A 22,576-nucleotide genomic window follows, 5' to 3' on the forward strand; every position below is an offset into this window, starting at 1 on the left:
AATTTCCCTTGTTAGCCATGGATGAACCACCTTCCCCGTTTTATTTTTACGCCAGACAGGGATGTACAATTGTTGAAGTTCATCCATGTGATCTTTAAATGTCTGCCATTGCCTATCTACCATCAACCCTTTAAGTATCATTCACCAGTCTATCCTAGCCAATTCATGTCTCATACCATTGAAGTTACCTTTCCTTAAGTTCAGGACCCTAGTCTCTGAATTAACTGTGTCACTCTCCATCTTAATAAAGAATTCTACCATATTATGGTCACTCTTCCCCGAGGGGCCTCGCATGACAAGATTGCTAATTAATCCTCTCTCATTACACAATACCCAGCCTAGGATGGCCAGCCCTCTAGTTGGTTCCTCGACATATTGGTCTAGAAAACCATCCCTTATACACTCCAGGAAATCCTCTTCCACCGTATTGCTACCAATTTGGTTAGCCAAATCTATATGTAGATTAAAGTCACCCATGATAGCTGCTGCACCTTTATTGCACGCATATCTAATTTCCTGTTTGATGCCATCCCCAACCTCACTACTACTGTTTGATGATCTGTACACAACTCCCACTAGCGTTTTCTGCCCTTTGGTGTTCCGCAGCTCTACCCATACAGATTCCACATCTTCCAAGCTAATGTCCTTCCTCACTGTTGCGTTAATCTCCTCTTTAACCAGCAATGCTACCCCACCTCCTTTTCCTTTCTGTCTATCCTTCCTGAATATTGAATACCCCTGGATGTTGAGTTCCTAGCCTTGGTCATCCTGGAGCCATGTCTCCGTAATCCCAATTACATCATATCCGTTAACAGCTATCTGCGCAGCTAATTCATCCACCTTATTACGAATGCTCCTTGCATTGAGACACAGAGCCTTCGGGCTTGTTTTTTTTTTTAAACACTCTTTGACCTTTTAGAATTATATTGTAATGTGGCCCCTTTTGATTTTTGCCTTTGATTTCTCTGCCCTCCACTTTTCCTTATCTCTTTTCTACCTTTTGCTTCTGCCCCCATTTTACTTCCCTCTGTCTCCCTGCATAGATTCCCATCCCCCTGCCATATTAGTTTCCCTTGTCCTCACCTTCCACCCCACCAGCCTCCATATTCAACGGATCATCCTTCACCATTTCCACTACCTCCCCTTTCCGCATTCTGACGGGACCGTTCCCTCCGCAATAACATGGTTCACTTTTCCAATCACCCCCAACACCCACTCCTCATCCCACGGCATCTTGCTGTGCAAGTGCAGAAGATGCAACACCTGCCCCTTTACCTTCTCCCTTCCCACTGTCCAGGGCCCCAAACTTTCCTTCTAGGTGAAACAGCGATTCACTTGTACTTCTTTCAATTTAGTATACTGTATTTTCTGCTCACGATGCGGTCGAGTCTACATTGGGGAGACCAAAAGCAGATTAGGTGATCACTTTGCAGAACGCCTTCGTTCAGTCCACAAGCATAACCCTGAGCTTCCGGTCGCTTGTCATTTTAATTCTCCGCCCCACTCTCACTCTATTCTAATGAAGCTCAATGGAAGCTCGAGGAATAGCACCTCATCTTTCAATTAGGCACTTTACAGCCTTCCGAACTCAACATTGAATTCAACAACTTCAGACCATAACCACTACTCCCATTTTTTCGGCAAGGGCTTTTGTCATTTGCAGCTCCTTTAGTCCCATCTTTTGTTTCTTTTATTCTCCCTTTTGTCTTGCACCATCAACCCTTTATCATGCTATCTCTCCTGCCTTCCACCCCATCGCAGACCTTCCCCTTTGTTCTTTCCTCCCCTCCCCCTCCTGCTATACTTGCGTGGCAGCTTTTGTGACTGTTGAGGGAGATGACTCATTAGGGGAGAGCAACAGCAGCCAAGTTCATGGCACCGTGGCTGGCTCTGTTATACAGGAGGGCATAAAAAAAGAGTGGGAGAGCGATAGTGATAGGGGATTCAATCATAAGGGGAATAGATAGGCATTTCTGCGGCCGCAATCGAGACTCCAGGTTGGTATGTTGCCTCCCTGGTGCAAGGGTCAAGGATGTCTCCGAGCAAGTGCAGGACATTCTGAAAAGGGAGGGAGAACAGCCAGTTGTCGTGGTGCACATTGCTACCAACGACATAGGTAAAAAAAAAAAGGGATAAGGTCCTACGAGACGAATTTAAGGAGCTAGGAGTTAAATTAAAAAGTAGGACCTCAAAAGTAGTAATCTCGGGATTGCTACCAGTGCCACGTGCTAGTCAGAGTAGGAATCGCAGGATAGCACAGATGAATACGTGGCTTGAGCAGTGGTGCAGCAGGGAGGGACTCAAATTCGTGGGGCATTTGAACAGGTTCTGGGGGAGGTGGGACCAGTACAAACCGGACGGTCTGCACTTGGGCAGGAATGGAACCAATGTCCTAGGGGGAGTGTTTGCTAGTGCTGTTGGTGAGGAGTTAAACTAATATGGCAAGGGGATGGGAACCAATATAGGGAGACAGAGGGAAACAAAAAGGAGACAAAAACAAAAAAGACAGAAAAGAGATGAGTAAAAGTGAAGGGCAGAGAAACCAAAGGCAAGAAACAAAAAGGGCCACTGAATATAAAAGGGCTGCAGGAGGGGTAAAAACTAAAAATCATGGTTTAAAAACTAGGATGAAAACACTCTACCTAAATGCACGCAGCATTAGAAATAAAGTAAATGAGTTGATGGCACAAATCATTACAAATGGGTATGATTTGGTGACCATTACAGAAACATGGTTGCAGGGTGGCCAAGACTGGGAATTAAACATACAGGGGTATCTGACGATTCAGAAAGATAGGCAAGAAGGGAAAGGAGGTGGGGTAGCTCTGTTAATAAAGGATGATATCAGGGCAGTTGTGAGGGATGATATTGGCTCCAATGAACAAAATGTTGAATCATTGTGGGTGGAGATTGGAGATAGTAAGAGGAAAAAGTCACTGGTCGGCGTAGTTTATAGGCCCCCAAATAATAACTTCATGGTGGGACGGGCAATAATCAAGGGAATAATGGAGGCATGTGAAAAAGGAATGGCAGTAGTTATGGGGGATTTTAACCTACATATCGATTGGTCAAATCAAATCGCAGGGGGTAGCCTGGAGGAGGAATTCATAGAATGCATATGGGATTGTTTCTTAGAACAGTATGTAACAGAGCCTACAAGGGAACAAGCCATTTTGGATCTGGTCCTGTGTAACGAGACAGGAAAAATAAACAATCTCCTCGTAAAAGATCCTCTCGGAATGAGTGATCACAATATGGTTGAATTTGTAATACAGATTGAGGATGAGGAAGTTGTGTCAGAAACGAGCGTACTATGCTTAAACAAAGGGGACTACAGTGGGATGAGGGCAGAGTTGGCTAAAGTAGACTGGAAACAAGGACTATACGGTGGCACAATTGAGGAACAGTGGAGGACTTTTAAGGAGCTCTTTCACAATGCGCAACAAAAATATATTCCAGTGAAAAAGAAGGGCGGCAAGAGAAGAGATAACCAGCCGTGGATAACCAAGGAAATAAAGGAAAGTATCAAATCAAAGACCAATGCGTATAAGGTGGCCAAGGTTAGTGGGAAACTAGAGGATTTGGAAAATTTTAAGCAACAGCAAAGAATGACTAAAAAAGCAATAAAAGAAAGGGAAGATAGATTACGAGGGTAAACTTGCGCAAAACATAAAAACAGATAGTAAAAGCTTTTACAGATATATAAAACGGAAAAGAGTGACTAAAGTAAATGTTGGTCCCTTAGAAGATGAAAAGGGGGATTTAATAATGGGAAATGTGGAAATGGCTGAGACCTTAAACAATTATTTTGCTTCCATCTTCACAGTGGAAGACACAAAAACCATGCCAAAAATTGCTGGTCATAGGAATGTGGGAAGGGAGGACCTTGAGATGATCACTATCACTCTGCTGGACAGACTAATGGGACTGAAGGTAGACAAGTCCCCTGGTCCTGATGAAATGCATCCCAGGGTATTAAAAGAGATGGCAGAAGTTATAGCAGATGCATTCGTTATAATCTACCAAAATTCTCTGGACTCTGGGGAGGTACCAGCGAATTGGAAAGCAGCTAATGTAACGCCTCTGTTTAAAAAAGGGGGCAGGCAAAAAGCAGGTAACTATAGGCCGCTTAGTTTAACATCTGTAGTGGGGAAAATGCTTGAAACTATCATTAAGGAAGAAATAGCGGGACATCTGGATAGGAATAGTGCAATCAAGCAGACGCAGCATGGATTCATGAAAGGGAATTCATGTTTAACTAACTTACTGGAATTCTTTGAGAATATAACGAGCATGGTGGATAGAGGTGTACCGATGGATGTGGTGTATTTAGATTTCCAAAAGGCATTCGATAAGGTGCCACACAAAAGGTTACTGCAGAAGATAAAGGTACGCGGAGTCAGAGGAAATGTATTAGCATGGATAGAGAATTGGCTGGCGAGCAGAAAGCAGAGAGTCGGGATAAATGGGTCCTTTTCCGGTTGGAAATCAGTGGTTAGTGGTGTGCCACAGGGATCAGTGCTGGGACCACAACTGTTTACAATATACATAGATGACCTAGAAGAGGGAACAGAGTGTAGTGTAACAAAATTTGCAGATGACACTAAGATTAGTGGGAAAGCGGGTTGTGCAGAGGACTCAGAGAGGCGGCAAGGAGATTTGGATAGGTTAAGCGAATGGGCTAAGGTTTGGCAGATGGAATACAATGTCGGAAAGTGTGAGGTCATCCACCTTGGGAAAAAAAAACAGTAAAAGGGAATATTATTTGAATGGGGAGAAATTACAACATGCTGTGGTACAGAGGGACCTGGGGGTCCTTCTGCATGAAACTCTTTTGAGTTAACCTGCAAAAACATAAAACATTAAAACCATGCCACCCGACCTGGGTGACACAGCAGACATTTTCAAGGCCCCTTTTTTTTTTTGGTTTTTGGTTTTTTTTTTTGGGGCGCTAAAATCAAATTTTTCCAGTGCCCCCTATAAAAGGGGAGGGGGACACTAAAAGCACCGGCAATGAAAACAAATTAAACTTTAAAACGTAAAATCAAATTAAAATTTGGTTGCCGGGCGTGATGATGCACTCCAGTCCCTCCGGTGCCCACCTCTCGCGGAAGGCCGCGAGCGTACCGGTGGACACCGCGTGCTCCATCTCCAAGGACACCCTGGACCGGATGTAAGAGCGGAAGAGAGGCAGGCAGTCAGGTTGAACGACCCCCTCGACCGCCCGCTGCCTGGACCGGCTGATGGCACCCTTGGCCGTGCCCAGGAGCAGTCCTACGAGGAGGCCTTCGGACCTACCCGCTCCCCTCCGCACAGGGTGCCCAAAGATCAGGAGAGTGGGACTGAAGTGCAGCCAGAATTTCAGGAGCAGCCCCTTCAAATAGTGGAACAGGGGCTGCAACCTTGTGCATTCAATAAAAACATGGAACACGGACTCCTCCAGACCGCAGAAATTGCAGACGGCCTGGGAGTCCGTGAACCGGCTTAAAAATTTATTGCACGGCACTGCTCCGTGCACCACCCTCCAGGCCAAGACCCCGATGAATAGTGGGAGGACCCCTGCGTAGAGTGCCCTCCATCGGGGACCCCCGCCTCCTCCGGACGGCAAGATGGTACGCCATGGCGTGTCCGGACGGCCGGCGAGGATGGCAAAGTTGAGGGTGTGCAGGAGCAGCCCGTACAGGAAACCCCTCCGCGCGGAACTGAAAGGCACGGAGGGGATTTCCCCGAGGCGGCTCAAGTTGTGAGGCGCCGGCCCCCGAGGGAGGTTCCGGGGTTTGGCGCCGATGAGGAATTCCGTCCGGACGGGGGTCAGTTCGGACGGGATCTCCCCACGTGCTTGAGCCTCCTCGATGCACCTAACGGAGTCAGGGCCCAGAGCTGTTTTTAGCGACTCGATGGCATCGGCCGCGTGGCGGACGTTGGCAGAATTTAGGCGCCGCGCCAGCGTGTCTGGCGCCATCCAGCCCGCTCCTCCGCCATCGAGCAGGTCCCTGACCCTGGTCACCTCACCAGCCACAGCCCTCTCTTCCGACCGCCACATAAAGCCTCGGCCGTGGAGGTACGGATTCCCGAGCAGCGGTTCCTGCAGGACGGCCGCCACTCCAGCCGGCGGAGAGCTGCGCTTGGTGGAGACTTTGTTCCAGACCCTGATGAGTTCCCTGTAAAAGACAGGCAGCTCCCGGAGGGCGGTCCTGGCACCCCCCAAGTTCACAAACAGGAGCTGTGTGTCATAATTGAGGTCGAGCTGCTGGCGGAAGAAATACCTCGCCAGAGCGCACCACCTAGGAGGGGGCTCGACGTAAAGGTATCTCTGCAGGGTCTGAAGACGGAAAGTCGCGAGCTGGGCGCTGACGCACACCAACGACTGACCGCCCTCCTCAAGCGGGAGACTCAAGACCGCGGCAGAGACCCAGTGCTTCCTGTTGTTCCAGAAGAAGTCCACCAGCTTCTTCTGTATCTTGGCGACAAACGCAGGGGGAGGGGTCAAAGTGACCAGCCGGTACCACAGCATTGCGGCCACCAGCTGGTTTATGACTAGCGCTCGACCCCTGTAGGACAGCACTCGGAGCAGTCCTGTCCAGCGCCCTAGGCGAGCGGCGACCTTGGCCTCCAGCTCCTGCCAGTTCGCCGGCCAGGTTCCCTCGTCGGGGCTATGGTAGACTCCCAGATAGAGGAGATGGGTCGTGCTCCAGGCAAAAGGCCTGAGCTCCTCCGGCAGGGAGTCCACCCGCCACTGATCCACCAGGAGTCCGGAACATTTCTCCCAGTTGATCCTGGCGGAGGACGCGGCCGAGTAAATCTCCTGGCACTCACGCATCCTCCGCAGGTCAGCGGGATTCCTTCTGCATGAATTCCAAAAAGTTAGTTTGCAGGTGCAGCAGGTAATCAGGAAGGCAAATGGAATGTTGGCCTTCATTGCGAAAGGGATGGAGTACAAAAGCAGGGAGGTGTTGCTGCAACTGTATAAGGTATTGGTAAGGCCGTACCTGGAGTACTGCGTGCAGTTTTGGTCACCTTACTTAAGGAAGGATATACTAGCTTTGGAAGGGGTACAGAGACGATTCACTAGGCTGATTCGAGAAATGAGGGGGTTACCTTATGATGATAGATGGAGTAGACTGGGTCTTTACTCCTTGGAGTTCAGAAGGATGAGGGGTGATCTTATAGAAACATTTAAAATCATGAAAGGGATAGACAAGATAGAGGCAGAGAGGTTGTTTCCATTGGTCGGGGAGACTAGAACTAGGGGGCACAGCCTCAAAATACGGAGGAGCCAATTTAAAACCGAGTTGAAAAAGAATTTCTTCTCCCAGAGGGTTGTGAATCTGTGGAATTCTCTGCCCAAGGAAGCAGTTGAGGCTGGCTCATTGAATGTTTTCAAGTCAAAGATAGATAGATTTTTAAGCAATAAGGGAATTAAGGGTTACGGGGAGAGGGCGGGTAAGTGGAGCTGAGTCCACGACCAGATCAGCCATGATCTTATTGAATGGCGGAGCAGGCTCGAGGGGCTAGATGGCCTACTCCTGTTCCATGTTCTTATGTTCTTATGTGACAGGCGGTGGGCCGGGGAGGTGGGGGTCTGAGGTTCGGTTGGGGGTCCAGGGGAGGGTTGGGAGTCTCGGGGACGGCTGGGATTTGGTTGGGGGTCTGGGGTTTGTTTGGGGGTCTGAGTTCCGGTTGGGGGTCTGGGGTTTGTTTGGGGGTCCAGGGGAGGGTTGTGGGTCTGGGGAGTGTTGGGGTTTCGGTGGGGATCTGGGCATCTAGGGTTCAGTTGGGGGTCTGTGGTTCAGTTGGGGGGGGGATCCAGGGTCTGGTTGGGAGGCTGGGGTTCGGTTGGGGGGCTGGGGTTGTGAGATGGGCTGGGCTGAATTCGAGGACTAATGCTGCCTCCTCTGGATTTAAAGACAGTGTGGTGGGATCTGGAGCGCATGGCCCCATTGGCTCAGATGCTTGGGGTTCCTATTCTGTTCCCCAGCTATAGCTGGTAGGATGGGGAGCGATGACCGGTCCTCGGAGGAGGTGCTGTGGAGGTTGGGTCATTGAATATATTTAAAGCGAAGATAGACAGATTTTTGAGCGATAAGGGAGTAAAGGGTTATGGGGAGCGGGCAGGGAAGTGGAGCTGAGCCCAAGATCAGATCAGCCATGATCTTATTGAATAGTGGAGTAGGCTCAAGGGGCCAAATGGCCTATTCCTGCTCCTATTATGTTCTTAAAACCTGTTACATCTCTAACTTTTTCCAGTTCTGATGACATCATGTTATTTGAAACGTTAACTTTGTTTCTCTCTCCACAGATACTGCCTGACCTGCTGAGTTTTTCCAGCATCTTCTGTTTTAATTTTATGTTAAAGTTCAGGTTGATAACAACACACTATCTGTACTATTTACCCACAACTTACTACTCTCACCAAATTCCCATTGCCAATACGATTAGTAGGCTCTCCCAGCTCTGTGCCACACAGGTCTGCAGAAACTGACCCTCCTGCTGCTCTCCCAACATTCAGAAAATGATTATGTCAGAAGGGCCATGGATTTTTGTCCCTTCTGAGATAATTTAAAGTGTAAATGTATAGGAAGAATATAAAAGGATAGGGATTAACATAGACATGGTACCTAAATGTTCCAATTTTAAAGGGGGTGCATAAACAGAGAAACCTGGCAGTGTATGTAGACAAATCTTTGAAGGTGGCAGGACAAGTTGAGAAGGCTGTTAAAAAAGAATATGGGATCCTTAGCTTCATCAATAGAGGAATAGAGTTATGCTGAACCTTTATACAACATTGGGTTTGAGTGGGGATCTGGGGGAGGGACGGGGGTGGCAGTCCAGGATCCGATTGGGGGTCCAGGTTCTAGTTGGGGAGCTGGGGTTCAGGTGGGAGGGCCGGGGTTGTGACATGGGCTGGAGTTCAATTCTGTTCAATTCTGGGATCACTCTTTGAAGAATGTCAAGGCCTTAGTGAGGGTGCAGAGGAGATTTACTAGAATTATATCAGGGATGAGGGACTTCAGTTATCTGGAGAAGCTGGGATTGTTCTCCTTAGATCAAAGCAGGTTAAGAGAAGATTTGAAAGAGGTGTTCAAAATCATGAACTGTTTTGAGAGTAAATAAGGAGAAACTGTTTCCAGTGGCAGATGGGTCAGTAAGCAGAGGACACAGATTTAAGGTGATTGTCAAAATAACCAGAAGTGACATGAGGAAACATTTTTTTTTACAAAGCGAGTTGTGATCTGGAATGCACTGCCTGAAAGGGTGTTGGAAGTAGGTCAATAGAAACTTTCAAAAAGTAATTGAATAAATACTTGAAGGGAAAAGAATTCCAGGGACATGGTGAAAGAACAGGGAGTGGAACTAATTGAACAGCTCTTTCAAAGAGTCTAATCAGGAAAATAGCTGTCTTCTGTGCTGTATCATTCTATGATTCTATAGGTCCAGTTGAAGAACTAGCAGCAGCTCTGGCACAATGGGCTGAATGGGCCAATTCTGTGCTGTAATTTCTATGATTTTAGGGGTGATGGGAGGGCAGGGCTTTGTGCGGAACAGGATGTGGTGGAGGCGGAGGTGAGGGATAGGGGTGAGATAGAGGGTGAGGTGGAGGGCGAGTTGAGGCTGAGGGCAAGGTGGAGTTGGGGCTGAGGGCGTGGATGTGAAGGGGAGGGGGAGGTGGATTTTGGAAGGTTAGTCAGGGGGACATTGGAGAAGTCAAGTCTGGAGGTGATAGAGGCATAAATAATAGGATCATAGAAGCATGTATTTTACAGCACAGAATGAGCCATTAGGCTCATCGTGCCCGTGCTGTCTCTGAAAGAAGTATCCAGCCAATCCCTTTCCCCAGTCCCTTTCAAATCTTTTTCACTTTCCTTTCTCTAATCTCTCCTCAACTCAAGCCTCCCATCCCTGGTAGCATCTTAGTGACTCTAATCTGAACACTCTCCACAGCTTCAACATCCTTCCCAAATTACGGTGCTGTAATGTGGGCACAATGGGCCAGGAAGTTAGGAACATAGGAAGAAGAATAGGCCATTTAGCACCTCGATCCTGTTCCGCCATTCAATGAGATCATGGCTGATCAGTGACCTAACTCCATGTATCCACCTTTGCGCCATATCCCTTAATACATTTGGTTAACAAAAATCTATCAATCTCAGATTTAAAATGAACAAGTAAACCAGCATCAATTACTGTTTGCGAAAGAGAGTTCCAAACTTCTAATACCCTGTGTGTAAAAGTGTTTCCTAAGTTCACTCCTGAAATGCCTGGCTTTAATTTTTAGGCTATGCTTCTAGATGCCCCAACCAGCAGAAATAGTTTATCTCTATCTACCCTATCAGTTCCCCTTAACATTGTGAAAACTTTGATCAACTCACCCCGTACTAAATTCCTGGGAACACAAGCCTAGTTGGTGTAATTTCTGCAGAGGTGTGGGAGGGAACCCTCTGTATGTCCCACGTGGTCACTGTTGAACCCAATTCATTTTACGAGGCCAGCTCCTGATCATTATCCAATTACAATGTATTTGCAAATAAAATATCACCATACTGCAACCTTTAACCAGCTTAAATTTGTTTTAACAACTTAACTGACTGACCTGGGTATTGGTGTGTAATGTTACTGTTTCCAGTTTTAATGTAACATCATTTTTGTCGTCATCTGACCTATAAAATGTAGATACAAGGGTCGTTAATGCAGATATAACTTCACTCCAGTCTCACACCCGCACTGCTCCACCATCCACTCTCACACTCGGTACTTAGTGAGACCTGATGTAAACTAATGTTTATCCCGAATTCTTATTCATTTCTCAGTTACTAGCTGGATTTCCCACCATCTTTAGTTTTACTAGTAATGTTACATTTGAATAATAGATTCACAGCATTGCACACAGTCTCTGTACTCCCAGTGTTTAACATTTTAAATAAATTATTGCATGATGCAGTTACACAGACCCGACATCATGTCAATCTAACAGCCCAGAGAACTCCAGGCTTGTTTTTCTTCAGTTTCCCTGATTCAGAATGAGTCACTTGTGTTTAGATGCTCTGATAATGACTCCACGAGGCAAAGAATTGTACTTCAACTGTAGTGACCTTAGTCCATTTAATATAACTCCAGAGTGAGGATACCACATGTTGGACTCCCTTTTATACCTGGGTACCTGTAGTGTACAGGTGACCCCTGGGCCTCCACCAGTTGCACCCTCTGGTGGTGCCAGCATAGTGTTCACACCACGGTGTGAACCTTGTTAATGGTACCTCCGGTAAACAAGTCTCCATCTTATGCAACTATACAGTGACTTCACAGAGAATATATCTATAGTATACATACATAACATCACTCCCCCTCAAGTCTTTTGTGCCACTACCTTTGCACTATGTGCTCTGGCTTAGCTCTCCCCAGACTTAAATGCCAATAGCCCTTACACCTTGGCTATGCTTTGGCTTGGCTCTCTCCGTGTTAATCCCCTAGTCCTTATTGTCACAACATTGGGTAGTGGTTACCAGTTGAGATGGTTCGATGATGCAGTGTGGCTTCAATGGGTTCTGGGTGTGATCCATGTGTGTGTCCATGGCTACATACATACATTCCCCCCCCAACCCACCCCCCACATGTAGATTATGCTGGTGGTTCATCACATGCATATACATTCAAGTCCAGAAAAGGAAATTTGCATTTACATCATTGCATTTGTGATACAGTTGTGAGGCAAGTACATTTGACTGGTGAGATGCATTGATGGTACATCTTTGGGATCAATGCTGGGGTCAACACCAGTGCGTGAGGACAAGCTAGTTCCAGAGCTGATGATTGGTGTCCAGGTAGCCTGGTGGCGGCACGTTGCCCGGTGCTGACAGTGGGAACCTGGTTGGCTAGAGTTACCTGCTCTTGGGGCCTTTGCCGTTGCTCCTAACGTGGGCAGGTTCACAGATGCCTGTGACCTCCCTGTCCTCTCCTTGCGCCCAGGGTCGCTGCTGCTCCCAGAGGAGCAGTCGTCTAGCAGTGCACAGGGAGCTTCTGACTCGCTTGCCTGGGCGTTATTTGGTTTGGAACCCTGGCTGGTCCCGGTCCCAATTGGGAGAACCGTTGTGGGTGACCCTTCGTTCCCGGGTGTAGCCTTGGTGGTGATGGGGTCTGGGGGCTATACCTTAGCACAGTTTGCTCTTTCAGGCTCGTGGCAGTTGGTGCCCTTGGGTGTCTGAGAGGTAGAGCTGATCAGGGGCAGGGTATCAATACTGGTGCCGTTGCCCTCCTGAGATCGCTTGCTCTGCAGTTCGTCTATTTTAGCTGCTTGTGGCTACACTCCGTGGTGCATCACTCTGGTCCTGGAGTGCAGGCTACAGCATCGGGTAGCCCGCTGGACCTGTGTGCTTCCGATGGGTGTTTGCCCGCTACATTATCAGAATACAGTTGAAATCCTGCATTGCACAATGTTTCATTGCTTGTTGTAGATAAACTGTAGCTCCGATCACAATCGCCTGACTTTTCTTTGCTGATTACATGCATAAAACTCTGATCATCAATTACGAGCTTTACATTGAGCTCACAGTTGTTATTACATTGAGGGAGAATGTGGGACTGTCCCTTTAAGTGTGGTGGGTTGCTGGCCTCCTTTAAGAGAGCCTTGCTATCTTTACCCCAATCCTCTTCTTCGCTTGGTACCACGTGTTGCTCCATTAGCGCTGCACCTCAGGGTCTGGCCGCCGCCATCTTTTCCTTCAGCGCTTCACCTCGTGGTTTGGGCGCCATCTTTCTTCCATCCACGATATTGGCTACTGTGATCCTTTTCTCCCCGGGTTCTGCCACTGAAGCTGGGAAGTCGCCTTTGGATTATATTTTCTTCCTCCGGAGTCCTGCCACTGGAGCCTGGAAGGTGCGTTCGGGTCGTCTCAGCTGGATTATCTCCACGCAATTGTGCTGAGCGGTCTGTGCCTTGGGTGCTGTGCTGGTCTGCTCTCTGGTGCTGGATCCAACCTCAGGTGGGGGCTTGCTTTGCCTCTGAGCACGGGGGCTATCGATCACTGGAGGGATGAAATCTTCCCAGCTCCAACGGATCTTTTCCATCCGCCTTCTTCCGAGTAGCGTTGGTCATCACCTGCAACAAGCCACAGTGGTAACTTGTGCACCATGCCATCATGGAGTGCCTTAATATTTGCACTACCAACGACTGGGATAAGTTCATTGGTGTAGGTGAGCAGCTTTGCTTGAACCTGGACCAACTTGGGTCGTTCAGTTTGATTGTCCCATAGCCTCTCAAAGGCATCTTGATTCATTACTGACTGGCTCACCCTCGTGTCCATCTCCATGAAGACTGGAGCGCCATTTATCTCGATGTCCATTCTCAATGGGGAACATTCTGTGGTGCAGGTAAACATTCTGTACACCTCATCGTGGGGCTGAGTTGCCTCTCTGAACACCTCTTCATAATCTGCGCTGGATTCATGGCCCTCTGCAGACTCTTCATCAACATGGTGAGTCTTATTTTTTTTTTTACACATTCTCTGGAGGTGGCCCTTTGTGCTGCACCTTTTGCACACATAGTCCTTAAAGCAGCACTGGTGAGCCCGGTGATTTCCTCCGCAACGCCAGCATGGTGCAAACCGATTAGCCCCCTTCGGCGGACTCAGAATTAAGTCTGACTCAAACTCAGGACCAGAGGGCCTGTTCTCTCTCCCCTGAGGAGATTCACGTTCTACAGTCCTGCCTCTAAAAGGTGCCAGTCTGTGTACCGTACTTGCCGGGTTTGAGTCCTGAGGATGAGTCATCCGCCTAGAGACACAGGTCGAGGTCATGAATGCCTGGCTCATGGTGATGGCCTCCTGCAGTGTGACTGTGGTATCCGCAGATAGTAGCCTGTGAAGAAGACCCCCATGGCCGATTCCGATGACAAAGATATCCCGCAGCGCTTTGGTGAGGTGTTTGCCGAAATCACATGGTGCTGCCAGCCTCCTGAGGTCTGCAACATATTTCACGATTTCCTGGCCTTCAGGCCGTCGGTGGGTGTAAAGCTGGTATCTAGCTGTGAGGATGCTCTCTTTGGTCTTGAGTTGTTCTTGGATCAGCATTACAAGCTCCTCGTATGTCTTGGTCGTTGTCTTCGCTGGTGCCAGCAGGTCCCTGACGAGGCCATAGACGGTGGGCCCACAACTGGTGAGCAGGATAGCTCTGCGCTTATCAGCCAGCGAGGCCGGATCATCGCCTGCCAGGTCGTTTGCTGTGAAGAATTGGTCAAGCCTCTCCACAAAGGCGTCCCAATCATCCCCACCAACGAACTGCTGCAACTTACCAAGGTTAGCCATTTTTGTGTGAAAATCCGTAATCTCATCGCCAATTGTTAAGTCTTTAGATGCTCTGATAATGACTCCACGAGGCAAAGTATTGTACTTGAACTGCAGTGACCTTAGTCCATTTAATATAACTCCAGAGTGAGGTTACCACATGGTGGACTCCCTTTTATACCTGGGTACCTGTGGTGTACAGGTGACCCCTGAGCCGCCACCAGTTGTACCCTCTGGTGGTACCAACATAGTGTATATGGTGTGAACCTTGTTGATGGTACCTCCAGTAAACAAGTCTCCATCTTATGCAATTATACAGCGACTACACAGAGAGTATATCTATAGTATACATATATAACAACTTGCAGTTCTGACACTTGGTAACATTTGTTCTTAAATTCAATTGGTAACAAAATAGAATAGACTGAACTTCAAAACACTTCACATCAGAAGGAAGAGTTATGGGAGTTTTGTACTTGACCAGGGATACAAAGTGACACCAACACTGATACACTTGGATACAGGGGTCAGGACACACAGATCACAGCGTTGAGATATTTGGGATTCTTTCTGTACCTCTCGTGAATTTCTGACTGTTCACAGTCTGCCTCATCCATTCCTGTATCCTCATGTTCAGGACTAACTATGTCTTCATTAGTTGCAGCACAGTTCACATTCTCTTGCTGCTCTGGGCCCTCGTCCTCCTGCTCATTCTTTCTGTACCTCTTGTGAATTTCTGACTGTTCACAGTCTGCCTCATCCATTCCTGCATCCTCATGTTCAGGACTAACTGTGTCTTCATTAGTTGCAGCACAGTTCACATTCTCTTGCTGCTCTGGGTCCTCGTCCTCCTGCTCATTAATAATGATTTTCTCATCATTAATTGTTACTCTTTTCTGTCTTTCGCCTGTAAACAAACACAAAAATATTACTTTAACAAGCAAACTGAAAATTCAATCTAAATGCTGACTCTTTCAGATCTGCCCCAATTTGTGGTGTCCTTACACCTTACTGAGAATCACACGAGGCATGTACTGCAGACAAAGTCACTACGTGACCTGAACCTTTATTCCCAGGACCAAGAAGTGCTGACCCTGCATGGGACCTCCCTTTATATACCTGGATGACCAGGTGAGGAGTATCTACCACAAGTTCATCCCCTGTGGTCAAGATGTGCATTACTCAGGTGTATACAGTGTACAGTGTTGTTACATAAGGGTTAGTTATGTGAAGGTTACAAACATGACACAATTGACAGCAATTTTTGCGGCACGGTTCAAGGAGCTGTATAGTGAGGTTAGGTTCTGCTCAGGTTCCATGACAGTCACTCATGTGGCAATTTCAGAAGTGTATCCATGTAAGAGAGTTTGGAGAGCAGTCCAAAAATGCTCAATGTAAACATTCTATTTGCTGTACCTTACATCTTCTTTGAGTAGAAAATATGGTACACAACATACAGACTGCAGTGAGCTGAGCAACTGGTATAATGTTCATCCCATGTAAATTACAGATATCACTGTCTTGTTCTTTTTGTTGAATAACTATGGCATGCACAAATCAATTCAGACAAGAAGGGACCTTTGCTCATCAACAACAACTTGCATTTATATAGCACCATTAACATAGTAAAATGTTGCAAGGCTTCACAGGAGTGTTATCAGACAAAATGTGACATCAAGCCACTTAAGAAGATATTAGGACAGATTTTAAGGAGCACCTTAAAGGAGGAGAGAGAGGTAACGAGGCAGAGAGGTTTAGGGAGGTAATTCCAAAATTTAGGGCCTAGGCTGCTGAAGGCACAGCCGGCAATAATGGGGCAATTAAATTTGGGGACACACAAGTGGCCAGAATTGGAGGAGCGCAGAGATCTTAAGAACATAAGAAATAGGAGCAGGAGTAGGCCATTTGGCCCCTCTCTGCCTGCTCAGCCATTCAATAAGATCATGGCTGATCTGATCATGGACTCAACTGCACTTCCCTGCCTGCTCCCCATAACCCTTTATTCCCTTATCGCTCAAACATCTGTCTATCTCCGCCTTAAATATATTCAATGACCCAGCCTCCATAGTTCTCTGGGCAAAGAATTCCACAGATTTACAATCCTCAGAGAAGAAATTCCTCCTCATCCCAGTTTTAACTGGGTGGCCCCTTATTCTGAGACTATGCCCCCTAGTTTTAGTTTCCCCTATGAGTGGAAATATCCTCTCTGCATCCACCTTGTTGAGCCCCTCATTATCTTATATGTTCCGATAAGATCACCTCTCAATCTTCTAAACTCCAATGAGTATAGGCCCAACCTACCTTCATAAGTCAACCCCTGCCCCATCTCTGGAATCAACCTAGTGAACCTTCTCTGAACAGCCTCCAAATCAAGCATATCCTTCCTTAAATAAGGAGACCAAACTGTACTCAGTACTCTAGGTGTGGCCTCACCAATACCCTGTACGGTGCGTCTGTCCTCCCAGGGGATTTGCAGAATCAACAACTGTCTGTCCCACTTGTGACAGAGACTGTAATTCCCGTATTGGACTGTTCAGTCACCTAAGAACTCACTTTTAGAGTGGAAGCAAGTCTTCCTCGATTTCGAAGCACTGCCTATAATGATGATGCTGTACAGTTGTAGCAGGACTTCTCTGCTTTTAAACTCTATCCCTCTTGCAATAAAGGCCAACATTCCATTTGCCTTCCTGATTACTTGCTGTACCTGCATACTAACTTTTTGTGTTTCATGCACAAGGACCCCCAGGTCCCTCTGCACTGCAGCACTTTGCAATTTTTCTCCATTTAAATTATAATTTGCTTTTTTATTTTTCCTACCAAAGTGGATAACCTCACATTTTCCCACATTATACTCCATCTGCCAAATTTTTGCCCACTCACTTAGCCTGTCTACATCCCTTTGCAGATTTCTTGTATCCTGCTCATAATTTGCTCTCCCACCCATCTTTGTATCATCAGCAAACTTGGCTACATTACACTCGGTCCCTTCATCCAAGTCATTAATATAGATTGTAAATAGTTGAGGCCCCAGCACTGATCCCTGTGGTACACCTCTAGTTACTGTTTGCCAACTGGAAAATTACAATTTATTCCGACTCTCTGTTTTCTGTTAGTTAGCCAATCCTCTATCCATGCTAATATATTACCCCCAATCCAGTGAGCTTTTATCTTGCGCAGTATCCTTTTATGTGGCACCTTATCAAATGCCTTCTGGAAATCCAAATACACCACATCCACTGGTTCCCCCTTATCCACCTTCCTCGTTACATTCTCAAAGAACTCCAGCCAATTTGTCAAACATGATTTCCCTTTCATAAAACCATGCTGATTCTGCTTGATTGAATTGTGCTTTTCCAAATGTCCTGCTACTGCTTCCTTAATAATGGACTCCAGCATTTTCCCAATGACAGATGTAAGGCTCATCAGTCTATCATTTCTTGCTTTCTGTCTGCCTCCTTTTTTAAATAGGAGCATTACATTTACGATTTCCCAATCCGCTGGGAACTCCCCAGAATCCAGGGAATTTTGATAGATTACAACCAATGCATCCACTATCTCTGCAGCTACTTCTTTTAAGACCCTAGGATGCAAATCATCAGGTCCAGGGGAGTTGTCCGCTTTTAATCCTATTATGTTACTGAGTACTACTTCTTTAGTGATAGTGATTGTATTAAGTTCCTCCCTCCCTATTGCCCCTTGATTATCCACTATTGGGATGTTTTTAGTGTCTTCTACCATGAGAACCGATACAAAATATTTATTCAAAGTCTCTGCCATTTCCCTGTTTCCTATTAGTTCCCCAGTCTCATCCTCTAAGGGACCAACATTTACTTTAGCCACTCTTTTTCTTTTTATTTACTTGTAGAAACTCTTGCTACCTGTTTTTATATTGCATGCTAGTTTGCTTTCATAATCTATCTTCCCTCTATTATTTTTTGTTCTTTGCTGGCTTTTAAAAGTTTCCCAATCCTCTGGCCTCCCACTAGTCTTGGCCACATTGTATGCCCTGGTTTTCAATTTGATACCATCCCTTATTTCCATAGTTAGCCACGGATGGTGATCCCTTCTCTCAGTCTTTCCTTCTCATTGGAATATATTTTTGTTGAGTTATGAAATATCTCCTTAAATGTCTGCCACTGCTCATCAACCGTCCCACAATTTCATCTATTTTCCCAGTCCACTTTAGTCAACTCTGCCTTCATACCTTTGTAGTCTCCTTTGTTTAAGCTTAGGATACTGGTTTGAATTTGAAATTCAACCATGCTATGGTCACTCATTCCTAGAGGATCCTTTACTAGAGATCATTTATTAATCCTGTCTCATTACACAGTACCAGATCTAAGAGAGCCTGCTCCCTGGTTGGTTCTGCAACGTACTATTCAAGGAAACTATCCCGGAAACACTCTATGAACTCCTCAAGGCTACCCTGGTTAATTTGCTTTGTCCAATCAATATGAAGGTTAAAATCGTCCACGATTATTGCTGTTCTTTTTTTACAAGCCTCCATTTATTTGATTTATACTCTGTCCAACAGTGTAGCTACTGTTAGGGGGCTATAGACTACACCCACCAGCGACTTTTCCCCCTTATTATTCCTTATCTCCACCCAAACTGATTCAACATCTTGATCTTCTGAGCCAATATCGTTTCTCACTAACGCACTGATCTCATCCTTTATTAACAGCTACTCCACCTCCTTTTCCTTTCTGTCTGTCCTTCCGAATTGTCAAAACCCCCTGAATATTTAGGGCTAGATTTTCCACTCGGGGGCCATCGCCTAAAAAAATGGGCCTTGTTCCAGCGATGTATAACGTCTCAGCCTTACTGATTGCTGGCACAAGGCCCATTTTTTTGTGTGCAATTTTCCACTCGGCCTTAGTTCGACAATGTGGAATGGCGATGTGATTTTCGGCGAAGTCATCTTTGCCCACCGAAAGAGGAAGTCAAAAAGCTTCCCTAGCAACGGGCTTCTGAGCATGTGTGGGAGGTCAGGGGTCATCCACACATGTGCAGAAGGTACAGGGAGGGGCAGAGGGAGAGAGAGAGAGGATAGAGAGAGCGGAGGAAGGCAGAGACAGAGAGGAGAGAGGAGAGATCATTGTTCATTGTATGTTAGATTGTTTAAAATGTTCGTTCATAGTTGGGGGCAGGTGGGGAGGAAGGTATTTGAAAAGAATTCTGTTTGCAATAAATTTTGTTAATGATTTTAACAATTGTTGTGCATTCTCTAAGGTTAGTTAACTTAGGCATTTTGAATAATTTTACATCTTTATTGTCTTGTAATAACATTACTTAAGTTAAGCATTAATGCAAATGCTGCACTACAAAGGACAGGCTAGTGCAGGCAAGGCTAAAACGTAACTCAACGCAAATGCAACTTTTGTATAAACGTAATTGTTAATCTAAATGTAATTGTGACGATCCCCAATGTAAGTCCATGCAAAGTGTTCCTTTATCAGCTGCTGACGCAACAGCTTTGCAGCCGCGTAACTCCCACGGGGTACTGTACTTTTGTGGGGGGTGGTGGTAGGACCATGGCTACATCACCAGGCTGGTCCTCCCAGAGGTCCTCACCAGCCTCCTCTTCCTCCTCCTCCTCGCTGGCTGGCTCTTCCGTCTCCCCTCCTTCTGGAAATGGACCTGCAGCCCCATCTGGCATTAGTTGTCCTCTCCTTATAGCTAGATTATGCAGCATGCAACACACCACAATAAACTCAGCGCCTGGTCAGGGTGGTACTGTAAGCTGCCACCAGAATGGTCCAGGCATCTGAAGCGCTGCTTTAGGACTCCAATTGCCTTTTTGACGATGTTGCGTGTCGCTATGTGGCTTTCATTGTAATGTTTCTCTGCTTCAATGACGGGATTACACAGTGGGGTCATCAGCCAACTGGCAAAGCCATATCCCTTATCACCCAGCATCCAACCGTGACCTTCTGGCTGATTGACAAACAGGTCAGGGATAGCGCTCTCCCGTAGGATGTGCGCATCATGGATGCTGCCAGGAAATGTAGCATTTACTGTCATGATTATTTGTTTGTGGTCGACAACAAGCTGCACAATTAGGAAGTGGAATCCCTTTCTGTTACGAAACACCTCCGCGTTCTTTAAGGGGGCTTTCAGGGCGACGTGTGTGCAGTCTACTGCTCCCTGCACCTTGGGGAAGTCTGCTTTTCTGGAGAAACGCAAAGTCCTCCCAGTCTGTGCCTCCCTGGTCATAAGAGAAGCTTATAAAGTCCATCCTGCAAGCGTAAAGGGCTTCAGTCACCTGCCGAATACAGCAGTGTTTGGCGTGCTGAGATATATGACAGATGTCGCCAGCTGAAGCCTGAAAAGATCCCGAAGCGTAGAAGGCTAGGGCAGCAGTAACCTTCGCCTCAATGGACAATGTGGTTCTGATGGTGCTGGAAGGCTGAAGATCCCCCTTGATGAGCTGGCAAATCTCATCGATGACCTCCTTCCGGAAGTGCAGCCTCCTTAGACACGCGTTTTCAGACAAGTTGAGGTAAGATTGCATTTCTTTGTACCTTCATTGGCTGTATGCTCGCCTCCTCTGTCTCTGCCTATGCATTTCTCTGCCACCTCCTCGATTGATCCTTTCAGAAACCAGCTTGTGAGCAGTTACGAATAATGGTGCAGAAAGCACAGGCCCCATCACGATCAATAATTATTTTCAATTGCTATAAATGAACTTTTCACTAAAGAATGTGAATCTATTAAACTACTCTATCTATTCCAGCCCCAGTCTGACACTAGGCCCCCTTCACTTTAAATAATTATTTTCACTAGGTTTAAATGAACTTTTCACTAAAAAATGCCTAATCCACTAGGCTATTATTAGTAAAATTAAATATAATTAAAAATCTGAGTAGATCTATCTATACAGGACCCATGAATCACTCACAACCATCTAAGCATGATTTTTTGGCTGTTTCCCCCCTTCCTTTGATCTTCAAAATGGTGCCCGTTCTGCCCATTTCCCTCTGTAAAGCCCGGGAAAAGCAACTATTTCACAGCAATGCTTTCGGCCTTAAATCAGCCCGGCCTTGTGATGGCGATGTGCTGAAAGTTGGGATGGGCCTTGTGTGGGCGATCAGCTCGTCGATCAATTCGGCGAAGTGAGCCAAAACTTGGGGGCTTATTTTTCCGGCGATATTTCTGGCCTAGTTTCCACTTTTTCCTCAAAATGGGTGATAGAGGTCCATTTTGGGCGATATATGGGCCATAGATGGGTGATGTGAAATGGAAGGTCTAGCCCAGCCTTGGTCACCTTGCAACCATGTCTCTGTAATGGCTATCAGATCATACCCATTTGTATCTATTTGTGCCGTCAACTCATCTATTTTGGTACAAATGCTGCGTGCATTCAGATAAAGAGCTTTAAAATTTGTTATTTTTTACCATTTTTTCCTGCTTTGACCCCACTTTCTGATACACTTTTATGTTTATACATTCTGCTCCTTCCTGTCACATTCTGTTTTTCATTTCCCCCAGGAAAACAAGGATGAGAATTTTAAATCTGACACGTTGCCGGACTGAGAGACAATGTAGGTTAGCGAGCACAGGGGTGATGGGTGAATAGGACTTGCTGCGAGTTAGGATAGAGGGAGCAGAGTTTTGGAACAGTTCAAGTTTACAGGAGGCCAGCCAGAAGAGCATTGGAAAAGTCAAGTCTAGAGATAACCAAGGCATGGATGAGGGTTTGAGCAACAGATGAGCTGAGGCAGTACTTAGAATCATAGATTGATACAGCACAGAAGGAGGCCATTTGGCCCATTGTCGCTCTTCGATAGAGCTATCCAATTAGTCCCACTCCCTTGCACTTGCCCCATTACCCTGGAATTTTTGCCCGTCGTAAATCTCTTTGAAAGTTACTATTGAATCTGCTTTCACCACCCTTTCAGGCAGTACATTCCAGGTCACAAAAACTCGCTGTGTAAAAAAATGTTTTCCCATGTTGCCTCTGGTTCTTTTGCCAATCGCCTTAAATCTGTGTCTTCTGGTTCCTGACCCTTCTGCCACTGGAAGCAGTTTCTCCATCAAATCAGTTCATGATTTTGAACACTTCTGTCAAATCTCCTCTTAACCTTCTCTAAGGAGAACCATCCCTGTTTCTCCAGATAACTGAAGTCCCTCATCCTGGTACCATTCTAGTAAATCTCTGTGCTCTCTTTGTTGCAGCTTCTGCTTCAAATGTTTATCCAATTTTCCCTTAAAAGCCGCAATGGACTCTTCCCTCAATCATTCCCTGTGACAAAGCCTTCCAGGCTGCTGTGTAAACACATTTCTTTTAACCACTCTCC

At 46.4% G+C, this 22,576-nt stretch overlaps 1 protein-coding gene across 3 annotated transcripts in view; it reads right to left on the minus strand.

Moving 5' to 3' along the window:
• The window catches only part of LOC139279807 (synaptotagmin-like protein 1), a 60,427-nt gene that overhangs the window by 29,986 nt on the left and 7,865 nt on the right, over window positions 1-22,576 (minus strand). For all 3 annotated transcript variants that reach the window (XM_070899039.1, XM_070899040.1, XM_070899041.1), the window contains exons 4-5: window positions 14,853-15,183; window positions 10,592-10,658 (exon numbers count right to left, since the gene is read on the minus strand). In XM_070899039.1, the coding sequence (XP_070755140.1) occupies window positions 10,592-10,658; window positions 14,853-15,183 (398 nt within the window). The remainder of the gene's footprint in view (window positions 1-10,591; window positions 10,659-14,852; window positions 15,184-22,576) is intronic.

This window comes from Pristiophorus japonicus, chromosome 14, assembly GCF_044704955.1.
Source record: "Pristiophorus japonicus isolate sPriJap1 chromosome 14, sPriJap1.hap1, whole genome shotgun sequence".
NCBI lineage: Eukaryota > Metazoa > Chordata > Chondrichthyes > Pristiophoridae > Pristiophorus > Pristiophorus japonicus.